This window comes from Archocentrus centrarchus, chromosome 13 (assembly GCF_007364275.1).
Source record: "Archocentrus centrarchus isolate MPI-CPG fArcCen1 chromosome 13, fArcCen1, whole genome shotgun sequence".
Taxonomy (NCBI): Eukaryota; Metazoa; Chordata; class Actinopteri; order Cichliformes; family Cichlidae; genus Archocentrus; species Archocentrus centrarchus.
In genome coordinates this window covers 39,855,502-39,870,446 of record NC_044358.1, presented here as the reverse complement: position 1 = coordinate 39,870,446, position 14,945 = coordinate 39,855,502, and the positions used below count along the sequence as shown (strand labels likewise).

Genomic DNA, 14,945 nt, shown 5'->3' with positions numbered 1-14,945 from the left:
TTGAGCAATAGTTCTCCAGGCTTTCAAAATTTCTCTTTGGCCATTGGTCGCTTTTTCACTGCAGTTCAGTTCATGACCATTTTCAGAGTAATGTAAAGTGACTTAACACTGACCTCTGAATCATTCAAGCATAAAAAAAGGCACCTAGCTCCAGGATGAATTCATGGTGTGACAACACATAATGGACAACTTAGCAAAGAGCCAATTTTAAATTGTACCTTTAGGCCCTTTGTTACTAGCAGTCTGTCACAGAAACATTTGTTCCCATCTCTTTAGTTGAGTGTATGAAAAATGCCAGAGGTAACACAGTTTAACAGGCATAAAAGAGTGTTTCTGCAACTAGATGATTCCCAAAGAGCTGCTAGCTGAAAACTGGATATTTCAGCATGGTGTGCAGCGTGTCCCTAAATTGGCAAATGGAGGACAAAAGAATTGGCAGGCCTAAAAGCTATCTACAGCAGATGAACAGTATCCAAAAGTAACGTCCTTAAATAATGGAAAAATCCAGCAAAGACCTGACACAGGACCTGAGACATTTAAGGGTGGCTGTTAAGAAGTCATTCTTAAGGAAGAGAAACTGGGAGAAAAGGCTGAGGTATGCCACAAGAAGTGGACTGATGTTGAGTGGCAACAGGTCTGATGGAGTGATGAATCCAAATTTTTAATGCATGCAGTTCAGCATGTGTTGTTGGGAATTTGGTCTAAACTGATGGAATTATGAACACAGGAAAGTACCCACAGAGTTTGATCCACCATGCAATCTGTTCTGGAAAGTGTCTGATTGCCAACAGTTTCATTTTTCAGCATGACGATGATCCTAAAATCCTACCTGGGTAGAAGAACACACAATGGAACACCATCGGTCATGAGCTGACCTCAACGTTATTGAAGCAGTGTGTAATCAGATTAACAGAGAAGGACAAACGGCAGCCAACATCCAAAGAAGAGCTCTGAATGTCCTTCAAGAAGCCTGGAGAACTTTTGCTGAAGACTGCTTAAAGAAATTACAAGAAAGCTCCCTCAGAGTTCAGGCTGTGGTAAAGAATAAAATAAATTATTAATTAACTTTAGTCAGGATTATTGCAAAGTTGAAAAGGCTATGTTTACAAAAACTAGACTGCAATACATCATTTCAAAATTGCTTGCACTTTTTTTTAATTGAGGTTCTAAAATGGTCTGAAAAAAAGCGCTGATTTTTTTTTTGTTTTGTTTGTTTAAAGTGCCAGAACCCGGGCTTCTTGGTATATTAGGGGGAGGACCTATAACCCAGCTGGTAGCAATATTACAATGTAAAAATACTGTTGTTGGAAAAGCTGACTTGTCACTGCCTGAGTGTCAAAAGCCTGAACTTTTGACACTCAAAAACAAACCTGCATCAGAACTCCAATGCTTGCTCAACTACAGCTGCCTCTGGAAAAACAAACAAAAAATCTTTTCATTAAGATTTATAAATGCTAAATGTGGGGACAGCTGCCCGGTTAAACTGCAAAATGGATTGTTAAGTGCCGTGTGGCCAGCGAGGACAACCTTACGGGGCCAGAAGTGGTCCCATGCAGCCATGCCTAGTGTGAGAAAATGCCCTTAATGACTTGCCTGGTTACAATACCTACTGCACAATCTTGTGGTACAAAGTGGTAGTACAGCGGCCCTAGTTCAACTTCGGCTGATACCTCTTTAACGCAATACATGCTTAGCTAGTTTACTCGTCAAGTGTTTCATCATGTTCTGTTGACAGCTTTAGTTAATTTTGAAGGCTTTAATATTTTTAAGCAGGAATTTAGAATGATCACTATTAAAATATCATTATAGCCACTGCCTTTGTTTAAAGATACAATAGTAAATAGCAAATTTATTTCTTTATTAGAAACGCTCCCCTTAACAGTAGACAATAAAGCGGCAGATTGGTCCTTTAAAGGGAGATTATTTATTTTAAAAAAAGGAAAAAAAAAAAAAAAAAGCACACTTCCGGTGGATAGAGACAAAAACAGAGAGGGACCCCAGCGGTGAGAGCAGAGAAGAGGGCGGCCCGTCAGTGAGTGTGAGGAATCCGCTTGAGAAAGGTGGCCAGCTATCGTCAACAACAGTCCGCGGAGAGAAGGCACCTGCAGCGGGTAGACAGGCGAGCAAGTGACCCCGAGCTATGGTGAAGATCAGTTTCCAGGCTGTCTCGGGACAGAAAGTGGAAAAGGAGAGCGATGGCGACAAGACCGAAATCCTCATTCCTCATCCGATGGTGCGTAAAGAGTCATATTCATTAGTATTATAGCCACTGTTGTGTGAAGATGAGCTTTATGTAATGTGATGCCTGCTGTGTCCAGGCTCACCTGCCTGTTCGGTCCGCAGGGCAGCCTGCACCTGAATGAACGGCAGCAGGGGATTTTTTTTTTTTTTTTGACAGCATCTATCGCCATTTGGCTGGGAACAAAACATGTCATTGCAGTGATGGTTTCCTCTGCGCCAGCGCGCTCATTGCACGCTTGATGCAAGTTATTACAGTGTGCAGAATCCATGCTTTTTAATCAGGGCTGCATTGTGGATTACTGAAAAAACAAAAAACACTATGTACCAATTTAAAGGCTTTGGATTGGATTTATCTGTCGACTTTCCCTGCATTGCTGATTTAAACGAACAACCCCAAGCTTTTTTTTTTTTTTTTTTTTTTTAATATATATATATATATATATATTTAAAAAAACAAAACAAAAAAGGTAGCATGCAAGAAATGCAGAGCTTTGGATGACAAAATGGCAGATGGGGTACTGAAGCTTGCAGCGCATGCAGGATTATTTGTCACAGCTCTAATCGAGGCAGAGCAGCAGAGTCCTGAACTTTGCTGCTGCAGCATCCCCGGCATCGCTCTTATCAAAAATACATGGCTGAGCAACAAAGATGATGAACACTGATGGAATATAGAAAAGGCATCAAGCATGCATGTAAAGGGAATATTGCAGGAGTGCAGGGCTGCAGCCCCTGAGCAACTTGTGTTCATCCAAATGTATTGAACAGGAGACAGACAGGCCTCATGGTGTGACACGCACTCAGCTGCCACCGCTATCCCTCTCAGTGGGATGGAAGAACACAAAGAACTTGCAAAAGTCTGTGTTCACACATACACTGCTGTCTCCTTGTCCTTATGCACCCTCCAAATGCTCCCTCAAAGAACAGCGTGAAACATCAAATTCTGCTCACATAGCAAAGGCAGTGTCCTCAAATTAGGCACTCGGGCCATTGTTGGTTGGTGGTTGGGCGAGGCTTTCAAGGGTTTTGATGCCATCTCCCTTTTTAAAAATAACCCAACACACACGTTTGTCATTGTTTTTCTTTGAAGTATCCTCAAAGAGCCTTTTTCCATGCACTCGACTGCGTGTGTGTGTGTGTGTCTCCTTCTTTCATAGCTCCAGCTAAGAATAGCAGCCCTTTTGTTTTCTTACAGAGTCGGCTTTTCACAAGATAATTTCACCTGCTGCAGTTACTCGGCAGCGCATCTACAGTAAATCGCCGAACCAGTTCTCAGATAGTAGCCGCTCGGTGTGTGCTTCCTTTTACAACAGTAATGACTAACAGTGTGTAGTGCCACCCTACAAACACAGGCTGGGCGCGTGGCATCAGCAGATGGGCTGCGAGACTGGAGGCGTCTGGGAAGATTACTCACCACCTCAGTCAAGTTTTCATTACCGCCGTCTCTGTCATCTCTTCCTCTTGGCCGAGCTCATTGCTACTAATTCCTGCTCAAAATGCAGAGTTGCTGTTTTCTTTTTTTTCTTTTTTTTTTTATGTGTGCTCGTATTTGAAGCTTCCTGGAAATGCTTCTCTGTGCACTTTTTGAACTTCTAATATGTGTATTTGTTGTGTTTGCCAGGATGAGGAGGAGCTGGTCCTGCCACTGCGACCCAAGAAGTCTCCTCTCAATGGCCTGTGCTGCCTGACATTCGGCCTAGTAGTCTTTATGGCTGGTCTGGTCTTGGCCTCCATCTTTGTCTACCGCTACTACTTCATACCTCATGTAAGACCTGATTGTACTGTGTGTCATATGTGTCCCCCCCCCTCCATTGGTCTTGCCACAAAATATTGCACTTCATGAATGAAAATTTTGCTACAATCTTGTTTCTTAGCTACTGTATTGCATTAAAAGCTGATTTGTGTGCATGTGTGTAGATCCCAGAGGAGAACCTGTTCCACTGCAGGGTGCTGTATGAAGACTCTGTGTACGCTCCGCTGCGTGGCCGTCAGGAGCTGGAGGAGAACGTTGGCATCTACCTGGCCGACAACTATGAGAAGATCACCGTGCCCGTGCCTCACTTCGGAGGCAGTGACCCTGCTGATATAATCCATGATTTCCACAGAGTGAGGACAAATATGCACACGTTACAGTTTAAGCTGGAACAAAGTGCAGTAAAAAGTTCCTTTTTTTTTTTTTGTACTCTTTGATAACACACTTGCCTAACTCTGCTTTGATCTTAATATTGATGTCTGCCTCCTACCATACTTGATGTAAAAGCCCCCACAAGAGTAATCACTGGTTTGTGGACTGCTTTGTGCTGTTCCTTTACAGCCATGTTTTAAAACTCAGTTTCAGTGGCTGCTGCTCCCACCTCCTTCAGGAAGAGGTCTGTGAGTGACAGACAGAAGCAGTCAGTAGGAGTAGCGCTGCTCATTCAATAGCCTCAGCAGCTATGGATGCACACCTGAATGAAACAGTGTGGCTAGTCACTTTCTCTCAGAGTTATAACTTTAGTTGTGAATACAGCCAATCCTTCAGCAAAGTCTTTGTTTTTTTCAGTATGTGTGAATATAAAGTTTGTGTGATGACGTTGCAGTTACAAAAATCTGTATCACAGCAGCGGCCTAGCTCGAGTTTTTCCCGTGTAGCTTATAGGCTGGATTCAAATCAATATTTTACATCTGTCACAACAAAAAAATATGCAGTATAAGTGAGTAGAGCATAGGAGAGAAGCAAATGGATGTAAACAGAAAGCTGGCTGAGTTTAACTACACTGAAGCACAAAGACAAAAAACGCACAACCGGCACTTCTGTTAGTTATTTAACCAGAAGAGTACCTTAAGTTGCTGCACTCAAACAGCCAAAGTTTATCAAAACCTCATAAACCTTTTTAGCCATTAATGTCTTGGCCGAAGTGTAAAATTATCGCCTAATGCTAACTAGCTTGGTTAGCAAAGTGCATCCATAGACTACATGGATTTATTGCACTGCAGTGCAGATGCCTGCTAATTAGTGTTAATAAAATAAATAAATACTAGAATTTCAGTCACTGAAAACACATGCTCTGTTTAGTACAGTTACATGTACAGTGAACCTGATAATCACACATAATTTTAAGCCTGTTATAATTTTACAGTATAAAAAATTTACTCCACATAGTCCAGGGGGAAAAAAATCCCTATAAAGGCTAAAAATGGGTTTTGTATCAGGTTGCAAACTTTTTTATTTCTACTGTAAATTTGGACATTTTGTTATGAAATAGAGACTCTCACTTTTGGAGCCAGTCTTGTGCAGAACGGTGGTGTTTAGCACTTCCACGCTGTCTTCAATTTTCAGCAATGAAAGTGATACGGTATACGCCAAAAGCAAAACAAAAACCAAACAAACACAAAGCTAACATTGCTGGCTTACTGGGTAACATTTCCTTATTGTCAAAATTCTATCCAAACTGAAATATTAACCTGAAATTCTGTCTCACCAGAGTCTCCAGGATTTATTTTTACTGTTTATTGTATGCATTACATCTTAATGACAGTGAATTATTGAGGTATTTCAGCCCTGCAGCTGGCATAGTTACAGTTATTCCACTTTTATAAATTAAACTGGCTACTAGTAACAAGAATGGGGGGGGGGGAAAGAAAACCAGGTGTTAGAAACAAACATAATTAAGTGCCTTATTTTTCAGGGACTGACCGCGTACCATGACATCGCTCTGGACAAGTGCTATGTGATCGAGCTCAACACCACCATCGTGATGCCGCCGCGCAACCTCTGGGAGCTACTTATCAACGTCAAGGTAAAGAGCTGCGATCTGAGAAAACGTCTTTGTGAGTGCCATTTGTTTAAGGAAGTGTCTGAAGCAGTGTGCTTAAAGTCCTGCTGTTGCCGCATGCTGTCAGCTGACATATTTACCAATCTAAGCCACACTCCCACCACCCTGTGTGTGTGTGCGCTGTACCACATTACTACATTTTGTAATTTAAGTCGGTTCTCACTGAGCTTGTTGTTGTGTCTCTTGCAGAAGGGTACATACTTGCCTCAGACCTACATCATCCATGAAGAGATGGTGGTGACTGGCAAAGTGCACAACATGCGTCAGCTGGGACCTTTCATCTATCGCCTGTGCAATGGGAAGGACACGTACCGCCTGAGCCGCCGTGTCACCCGCAGGCGTATGTTGTGGGTTAATGGGGTGCATTAAAGGAGCTGATACATGGCTGTTGTTTTTTTTTTTTTTTTTTTTTTTTTTTTTGTTGTTGTTTTTTTAAAACATTAGAGAAGGTGATTTATAGTTTAAGCTGTGATGGTATCTGAAGTTCAGTGACACGGCTGATCGCCTCTCTGTGTCTCACCCCGTTTCCCCTTCACAGGCATCAACAAGCGCGACACGAAGGACTGCCAGCACATCCGCCACTTTGAGAATACATTTGTGGTGGAGACGGTTATCTGCGATGAAGCGTAAACATGACTGTCATCTGTGAGGTTCCCACCCACCCGAAAGCACACCACCAGTCATGTCTCCAGCCACTGTAGCACCCTCCTGTGGATCTGATCATGTCTGAGTTGCACTTTACATGTGGTTCTTTTTGGTTTGGTTTGTAAGAGAACATGTGTGTGTATGATTGTTATATTTTTTTTTCAGTACTGCCCCTTTTTGTCTTTTTTTTCTTTTTCTTTTTTTTTTTCTGTTTCAAAATAGGTAATATTTACCCTAACGTGTGATGCAATACTAAGCTGCTGGTTTTATCACAGGATTTTTCCATGTAGCAAAGGCCTTAAGCCAATAATAAATAAATGATTTCAAGATATCTTCTCTTCCTCTTTGGGGATTTGTATGATGGTTACTGTTGCTGGGGGAGATGATTATCTCCCCATGTTGTTTTTTTCCACTGCCCTGGAGGTTACTCTGTTTTTCTTAGTTACTGTATCTACACAAAGCATGAGGTCTTGCTTTCCTGAGCAAACATGATGTATTTAATTTTTTCTCATGTTCTCTGTAATGTAACTGTTGATGAGTAGTTGCTTGCTTGCCTCTTTATCCTCTTGCTCGCCTGTTGCCTCCTCGCTTCTCCTTCTGCCTTTCATCTTGTTAAAAAGCACTATTACACAGTAGACTTTAGACAAGGCTGCATTGAACATTAGACTAAAATTTTTATTTAATTTGAATAATATTCCATCAGTAAAACACGTGTGGACCATATTTCTTTTAGTAGTAACCCTTTTTTTTTTTTTTTTCTTTTTTTTTAAGGCTGCCGTCACCCCGCCTCACTTCTTTTCAGAGTCGTTTTAGGACAACCTTTGTTTTCCTTGCATGTGTTTATGTATAAGAGAAACAGCACTCTTAGAATGTTTTGTAAAACCACGTTTAATGCCTTAGTCCGGAGTCAGAGACTGGACTAAAGTCAAAACAAGTGAAAGGGAGCGTATTATATGTTAGCTGAACAAAACCAACTGTGATCTGTATATTTTGTCTGCCAATGAAACCTGTCTGTGAATAAAGTAGTGAAAATGACTGAATCAGGCAAATGTTGCTTTATTTAAAAAGGTTAAAGGCTGCAGGCTGTGTGTGTGTGTGTGTGTGTGTGTGTGTATATATATATATATATATATATATAATTTATATATATATATATAAAATATTGAATTTTACAGTTTCTGTTCTGTATTGACTGTATTGATAGGGAATATTTTTTAATATCAACAGTCATATTAAAAATCTGAACCTGCAGCCCTCCCAGCAACTACATTTCCAGTTGCCTTTCATATTAATCAAAGCAATAACATTTAGATTTTGGAGAAATCCCTTAAAACAGGTGAGTTTCATATGGTGGATATTTGTTTTACATAACCAACTAGCACTTACCTGCTAAACCACTGAACTTCTGATTAGTAGGCAACCCACTCTACCTCCTGAGACACATCCTCAATTAAAGCATAGAATACTTGGATGGTCTATACCACACAGCAAACCATAACATTAACCAGATAATCCAATAAAAAATGCTCCAAAGGACATCAATGGCACAGTGGAGAGATCCAGTTGAATGATTCGGCATAGTTAGTTGAGGCCTAGCAGGCACTGATTGGCTCCAGCTGCCGGTCAAAGTACCCATGGTCCTTACTCCAATATAAAAAAATCCACTCCACTCCATTCCACTCCACTCCACTCCACTCCACTCCAATCCACTGCACTCTACATTTCTTTGAATTGTTCTATTTCCAGGATGAAATGATTGTACAACATACATGTCTGATTAAAAAAGTATCCATACAGCTTTAAATATATACTAGTTTTGTGTGTTTGGGATGTTGGAACACCCAATTATGTCCAAGTGTCTAGCTGTTAATTTGAGGTGAAGTTGATGAATTTGGAGGTGGTCCTTCTTCTTCATTATTCCATCCACTTTATGCACTGTACCAGTACCACTGGCAGCAAAACAGGCCCCGAGCATGATGCTGCCACCACCATTCCTGACAGCTGATACAATGTTTGTAGGTTTGAAAGCCTCACCTTTACTCCATCCATCCATCCATTCATTCATTCTCTTCCACTTATTACCTTTTTTCTTTTTACCTGTCCATGTGGGCAGCTGCACATTTCAGCCAAGCTTGGAGCCGTTGATTTTGGAGTAAGGGCTTTTTTCTTGATCAGCACCCTCACAGTCCATGGAGATGTAAAACTCGCTTAACTCTGTAAACAGTGATACTGGTATTCCAGCAGTTTCCACTTCATGGCAGGCTCGAGCCTGCCATGGTTCCTGAGTTGTTCCTGAACATCCAAACCAACTCCCTCTCACCTTAGGGTGTTCTTCCAGACCCTGGCAAAGCGGTGACATATCTGAATAACTTGTACTTATATACTGTTGTTTGAACTGATGATCCTGGAATCTGTAGTTGTTTAGAAATGGCTCCAAGAGACCTTCCCAAGTTGTGTTAATCTGCAATTCTCCTTCTTAGATCTTTAGTGGAGGTAATGTCTTGAATTGGATTTTCCCATTCTTCTGAGTATTGGTCAGTCCAGTGAGTGCTGTCAAACATCTTGTTTTTATGCTGGTAAAGAGAAATTACCTGTTGTGGATGATCATGATCACTAACATGTGCTGAAACTGCACCAAGCAGGACTTCATGGCCCTAAAAAGGGTGGTTCGTTCAGCTGAACGGACCATCAGAACCACCCTCCCCAACCTGCAGGACATTTACACCAAGCAGTGCAGGCTGAGGGCCATGAAGATCCTAAAACAGCCCAGCCACCCCGGACACTCTCTCTTCTCCCTGCTCCCATCAGGCCGGCGTTACCGCTGCCTGAGGACTAAGACTGAAAGTTTGAAGAAGAGTTTTTACCCACAAGCCATCCGTCTGCTCAACTCTGAGCCCTAACTGGACCATTATTGCACAATGTAAATATTATAATTTATAAAAGTGTGTATAGTGTATAGTATATAGAGTATAGTGTATAGTGTGAATTACTTGTTTTTAATTTTTATTCTTCTTATTTATATGTGTGTGTATATATGGTTGCAGGTACAAAATACATTTCACTGTGCATTGTACTGTGTATAACTGTGCATGTGACAAATAAACACTATCTTAATCTTAATCTTAACAAGAAGTAAATAGACCTTAGCCTTGTCAAGTTAAAAGATATGTGTAATAGTTAACATGACAACAGTGAAATGTAACAGCCAGAGTAGCAAATTCAGCGGATCTACAGTGCCTAACTGCATTTGCACCGAAAACCTCTGGATCATTTCAAATCTGCAGATGAGCTAATCAGTCTTCTTACAGTCTGTTGGAGGCTTTACACTAACACCCTTCCATCTGGTGGGACTTAATTAGGACTCGAGCTGTTGGCTCCACTATTGAAGCGCTAAAAAATAAGACAAAAGCCTGAGTCACATGAAAGAACAGATAAGCACCAGTGCTAGTATTTAATGCTTTCAAAAATAACAAAATATATTGAAATCAGTCAATTTCAAACCAGCTTTTCTATTGAATGCATGATTATATTCTTAAACCACCTTAAACATTATTCATTTGTGTGGTATTTGACATGCACACAAAGTCACACAAATCTGTCTGCCTTCAGAGTTATTTTATGTACATGCTTTATTTTTTTCCTAGAGTGAAATGAGGAGATTGATATTATTTGTATCTCTTCATTAATTATTAAGCTACAACAAGGAAACAGCTTCTCATAAAGACAAAGCAGCTAGCATGGCTAAAAAGGCTTAAAGATACCATTCTGTTTGATTCCTACTTAAATGTATGTTAAAGGTCGTTTGTTTCACAGGCCTGACAATATTTGGTTTGGCAGTTTTCACTTCTGGGGGTCTTATTATGTATGCAAACATAACAGTTTTCCGTAAATCAGCCACAGTTTTTTGCTGTGGTTGAAGCTGTAATGTCAGAACATTGGTATAACTGAAACCTTCTAATTCAGCAAGTCTTTACTCCGTCTTTCTCACTCCCTAAGCTTCACAAGCATGTTTCTGTTGGTGGGTTACTGGTGAAAACTGCAAATAGTTGAACTAAATGAGAATCTTTTGCACAAACAGGCTACTCTGCTGAAAAACAAAGCACAGTCCGTCCAAAGAACATCCCAACTCCTGCACGTCCCTTGTCTACAGTTCTCTTCCCATGACCTCTTTTTTCTTCCAGAAGGCATCAAAAGAAAAGAAATATATGAGTGGATCCAGGCAGCAGTTCACAACAGAAAGACATACCAGTGGCGATATATTGGTCTTGCTTTTTGTGACTACAAATAGTGGCACAGGCAAGAAACACATACAGAATATAATCAAGTTCATGGCAAAAATCACAATTACATTCACCTTGTTGTAGACCTTTGCAGAGTCACTGAGATGAGTGTGTAGAGTCCAAGACACCACAATGGTGCACACAATATTAACTGTTAGCATCGTGGCCAATACTGCATTCTGAATGTAAATAACAGCTGATCGTATTACATTTGTATAATGATGAGATTCAAAACAAACAGGCTCCTTGTGGTCCTGTAAGTGTTTTAATAAGCCTATAGTCTCCGGGATATTAAACACCAGCAAAATCACCCAGACGAGTGCAGCTCCTTTCCAGGCATTGGACGAGGTCCGAAGATGGCGTGACCTCAGAGGATAAACCACAGCCAGCAGTCGGTCCACGCTGATAAAGGTGATGAAGGTGGCACCAGACCGCATGTTGTTGCGAAACAGCATTGTGCTGATGAGGCATGCCGTAATGCCCAGAGTCCAGGTGCCTGTGGCAAGAAAGTAGATCCTCATGGGCAAAGAGAAGGCAAGCAGCAGGTCTGAGAGTGCCAGGTTGACCATGAAAACAGCATTGGGCGATGTGAGGCTGTGTCGGCGAAGAAGAATGCAGAGTGACACAACATTGAGAGACAGACCTATCACCATGATGCAGCCAAAGACTCCAGCATAAACCCGGTTTTCTGTGGTGACATTTGAAGCGTTCATGATGAGAAAATAAATGTTTCTGTATCCTTTTATTGTGCTTGAGTGTCAAAAGTTCCTCTTTGCGCTCTCTGTGTGAAGTGAGGTGTGGTTAGTCTGTGGCAATAAACAGCCTCACTACAGGAAATTCAGCCTCTCATCGATTATCAGAAGCTCTGCCTCTATATTTGGCGCCTACATCACGCCCCTGATGAAGCACTGCAAAAGAGCACTGTAATGAAGATGGATGCCATATCACTTAAAGGCATGAAAATAGACACTCATAGGCAAAGAGATGATGACTAGCAGGTCTGATTATCATTACCACCCTAATAAACATAATTTTTTAAGCTCTGACATAGTTAAAAAAAAACAATAACTGACAGCATTACTTCTTGTTACATCCTCAATGTAGGGTAATTGTTAACACGGGGCCTCCTCCATTTCCAAGCATATAAAGCATAAATCCAAATAAATCCAAGCATAAATCAAAAGTTCAGATAGTGCTTTTATTAAATTTAGACATGAACCATGTCCCAAACACCAAGTTTGCAAATCAATGCTCAACTTTCCTAACAAGAAAATCAAAGTAAAACAAATAACACATGTAACGGGGTAAGACTGTGAAGTGAGGTGAGGTTAGACTAGCAACTAGTCTGAAATGAAACAGGAAACTTGGTGGCTCAGCTCAGTATTTGCAGTTAATGATGTAATTTAAGTTTATTTTATACTTAATGCCCTTTTTACATGCAACTTCCTCTTACACTTGAGCTGAAAAGATGCTTCCCATCAGTGTTACATGGCTCAATATCACTGCTGTAGAAGTTTAGGGTCGAGCTCATCTGAAATGTTTTGTATAAGTTGTTTAATCTCTGGTGATGCCTCATATTCTATAAAATCATATGTTTGTAGTGGCTGCCCTGTGAACCATGCATGTCTAAATACACAGATGTCAAGGAGCTCAAAAGACAAACAAACAAACAAACAGGTCTACAGCATGATTTTAAAAAAGTATATTCAACATATTTATTTAAAAAAACAGCTGCATTAAAAGGCCTGTACAGTGTGTGACGTGGATAGCTGTATCTCTGTTTCTAGTATCATGCTATAAATTCTTCCTCTATGTTTGTAGCAAGCCCTCCATTTTCACAACAACATCCTCTTTTTTCTTCCAGAAGGAGTCAAAAGAAAAGTAATACAACAGAGGATCCAGACAGCAGTTCAGAACAGTAAGACATACCAGTGGCTTGACATGGGCACAATTTGTGGCCATAGCTATTGGCACAGGTAAGAATATAGCATACAAAAACAAGTTGATGGCAAAAATCAGCATGACATTCATCTTGTTGTTGAACATTGCTGAGTCACCACTGAGGTGTCTGTGTAGTGCCCTGAACACCATCACGGTGCACACAAGATTGACTGACAGCATCGTGACCAGTATTACAATCTGAAAGTGAATAACTCCTAATCGTGTTCCCTTCAAAGGACAGTCATTAGCATCATAAGACTCAAAACATTTGTACTGATTGGTCACAGCAGTATGATTATTTAAATGTTTCAGAAAATCCACACTTTCTGGGATATTTACCACAAGCAAAATCAGCCAGATGAGTGCAGCTCCTTTCCAGGCGTTGGATGAGGTCCGAAGATGGCGTGACCTCAGAGGATAAACCACAGCCAGCAGTCGGTCCATGCTGATGAAGGTGATGAAGGAGGCACTGGAGCGGATGTTGGTGCGAAAGAACATTGTGATGATTAGGCAAACCTCATTGGGCAGGGTCCATTTGCCTGTGGCATTAAAGTAGACCCTCATGGGCAAAGTGAAGACAAGTAACAGGTCCGAGATTGCCAGGTTGACCATGAAGACGGCGTTGGGTGATTTGAGGCTGTGGCGGCGAAGAAGAATCCATAGTGATGCAACGTTGAGAGGCAGACCAATCACCATGATGCAGCCAAAGACTCCAGCATAAGCTGGGTCTACTCTAGTGGCATCTGACATGTTCATGATGAAAATAAACGTTTCTGCGTCCTTTATGAAGTATTAAATCCAAGTGGCAAACGTTCCTTTCTGTGCTGTTTGTCTGTGTGAATTCAGATAAGGTTAGTCTGAGAGAGTAAATAGTCTAAAATGCAACAGGAAACTCTGTTGTTCAACGTGTGAGTTGTGGTTGCTGATGCAAATGAATCAACATTACAGTACAGTTTCTGCCATTTTTAAATATTATATCCTGTTATCCCCTAATCAAAATACCTTGATAAGATCTGACATACCCTAGGAATAACTGACACTGATGGTTATTATGGAATAATTCCATTTTTGCTACAACTGCAACTACACTGCATTTTATTCATTTCCTTAACCAGGAAGTCCCTTGAGATTAACATCTCTTTTTCAAGGACGACCTGGCCAGGGAGGCACACTATTACAATATTACAAATTAAAATATAACAACAAAACACATACAGAGAATAAAAGAAGGAGCATCAAAAATAATACAATACAAGATCCAGCTTACGAATAGCAGTCACACTTTTCAGCTACAGAAATCCTTAGGAGAGCTCTACACTGGATTGCATGTTGTGTGATTCCCCAACTCCTGAGAAAAGCCAACTGCAGAGAGTGAAAAATGAAAGTAAAAATAAGTCTTTCACCTAAGTCCCTATGGACAACAAACAAAAGAAAAAAAAATCTGTCAAACAAGAAGGAAGGGTTTCTCGTTCCTACTAAACTGCTACTAGATCAAGTCCAGTTCTAGCTGTGGGTGGGAGCTGTCTTGTCCACCCAAACCAACCACAAATAGTTTTGAATAATTCTGAATGATTCTTGCTGCCTGACTGAAGACTCCAAGAGAACAGCAAGTCTGTCTGCATGTCTCTGTGTTAACTGTGCGATTCTATCATTCCTGAAAAAGACGGGTTTTCTGGCTTAACTGGTTATCAAGCCAACTGATTATATTTGTTTACGTACTCCACTCTCAGTGTTCCAGACAGTCTAGTCTTGTCATTTTCAACAAGTTTTTGCCTCTGCCTGCCAGTATGTCATAAGGTTTGACAAAAGACCTCACTGGAAAATGGTTGCTATCTCCAGTTCATGCAAATCCATATACATGCTCATGCTATCTTCAGATAACAATGCAAAAAATATTTGTAATAAATTTTAAATAAAAATAATCCTCTGTCTCAGCTTGCACCCATGAGTTTCTGTGATATAAATCTCAAGACGACATTTTCCGCACAACACCACCAATCAGGTCGCTGGAAACTTGCACTGACCT

General features: G+C 40.8%; 3 protein-coding genes across 3 annotated transcripts; 1 reads left to right on the top strand and 2 right to left on the bottom strand.

The window, feature by feature from the left end:
• Positions 1–2,000: 2,000 nt before the first annotated feature.
• itm2ca (integral membrane protein 2Ca) lies at positions 2,001–7,734 on the top strand. The gene is made up of 6 exons (XM_030745061.1): positions 2,001–2,233; positions 3,860–4,003; positions 4,156–4,344; positions 5,907–6,017; positions 6,243–6,393; positions 6,592–7,734. The coding sequence occupies exons 1-6, from the start codon at positions 2,141–2,143 to the stop codon at positions 6,681–6,683; spliced, it is 780 nt and encodes a 259-aa protein (XP_030600921.1). The 5' UTR covers positions 2,001–2,140; the 3' UTR covers positions 6,684–7,734.
• Positions 7,735–10,316: 2,582 nt separating this feature from the next.
• LOC115791104 (lysophosphatidic acid receptor 6-like) lies at positions 10,317–11,694 on the bottom strand. The gene has a single exon (XM_030745210.1). The coding sequence runs from the start codon at positions 11,689–11,691 to the stop codon at positions 10,843–10,845; it is 849 nt and encodes a 282-aa protein (XP_030601070.1). The 5' UTR covers positions 11,692–11,694; the 3' UTR covers positions 10,317–10,842.
• A 628-nt stretch (positions 11,695–12,322) lies between these two features.
• LOC115791032 (lysophosphatidic acid receptor 6-like) lies at positions 12,323–14,488 on the bottom strand. Its single transcript, XM_030745112.1, has 2 exons — positions 14,187–14,488; positions 12,323–13,751 (listed from the first exon to the last, which is right to left on the bottom strand). The coding sequence occupies exon 2, from the start codon at positions 13,673–13,675 to the stop codon at positions 12,788–12,790; it is 888 nt and encodes a 295-aa protein (XP_030600972.1). The 5' UTR covers positions 13,676–13,751; positions 14,187–14,488; the 3' UTR covers positions 12,323–12,787.
• Between the last annotated feature and the right edge of the window lie 457 nt (positions 14,489–14,945).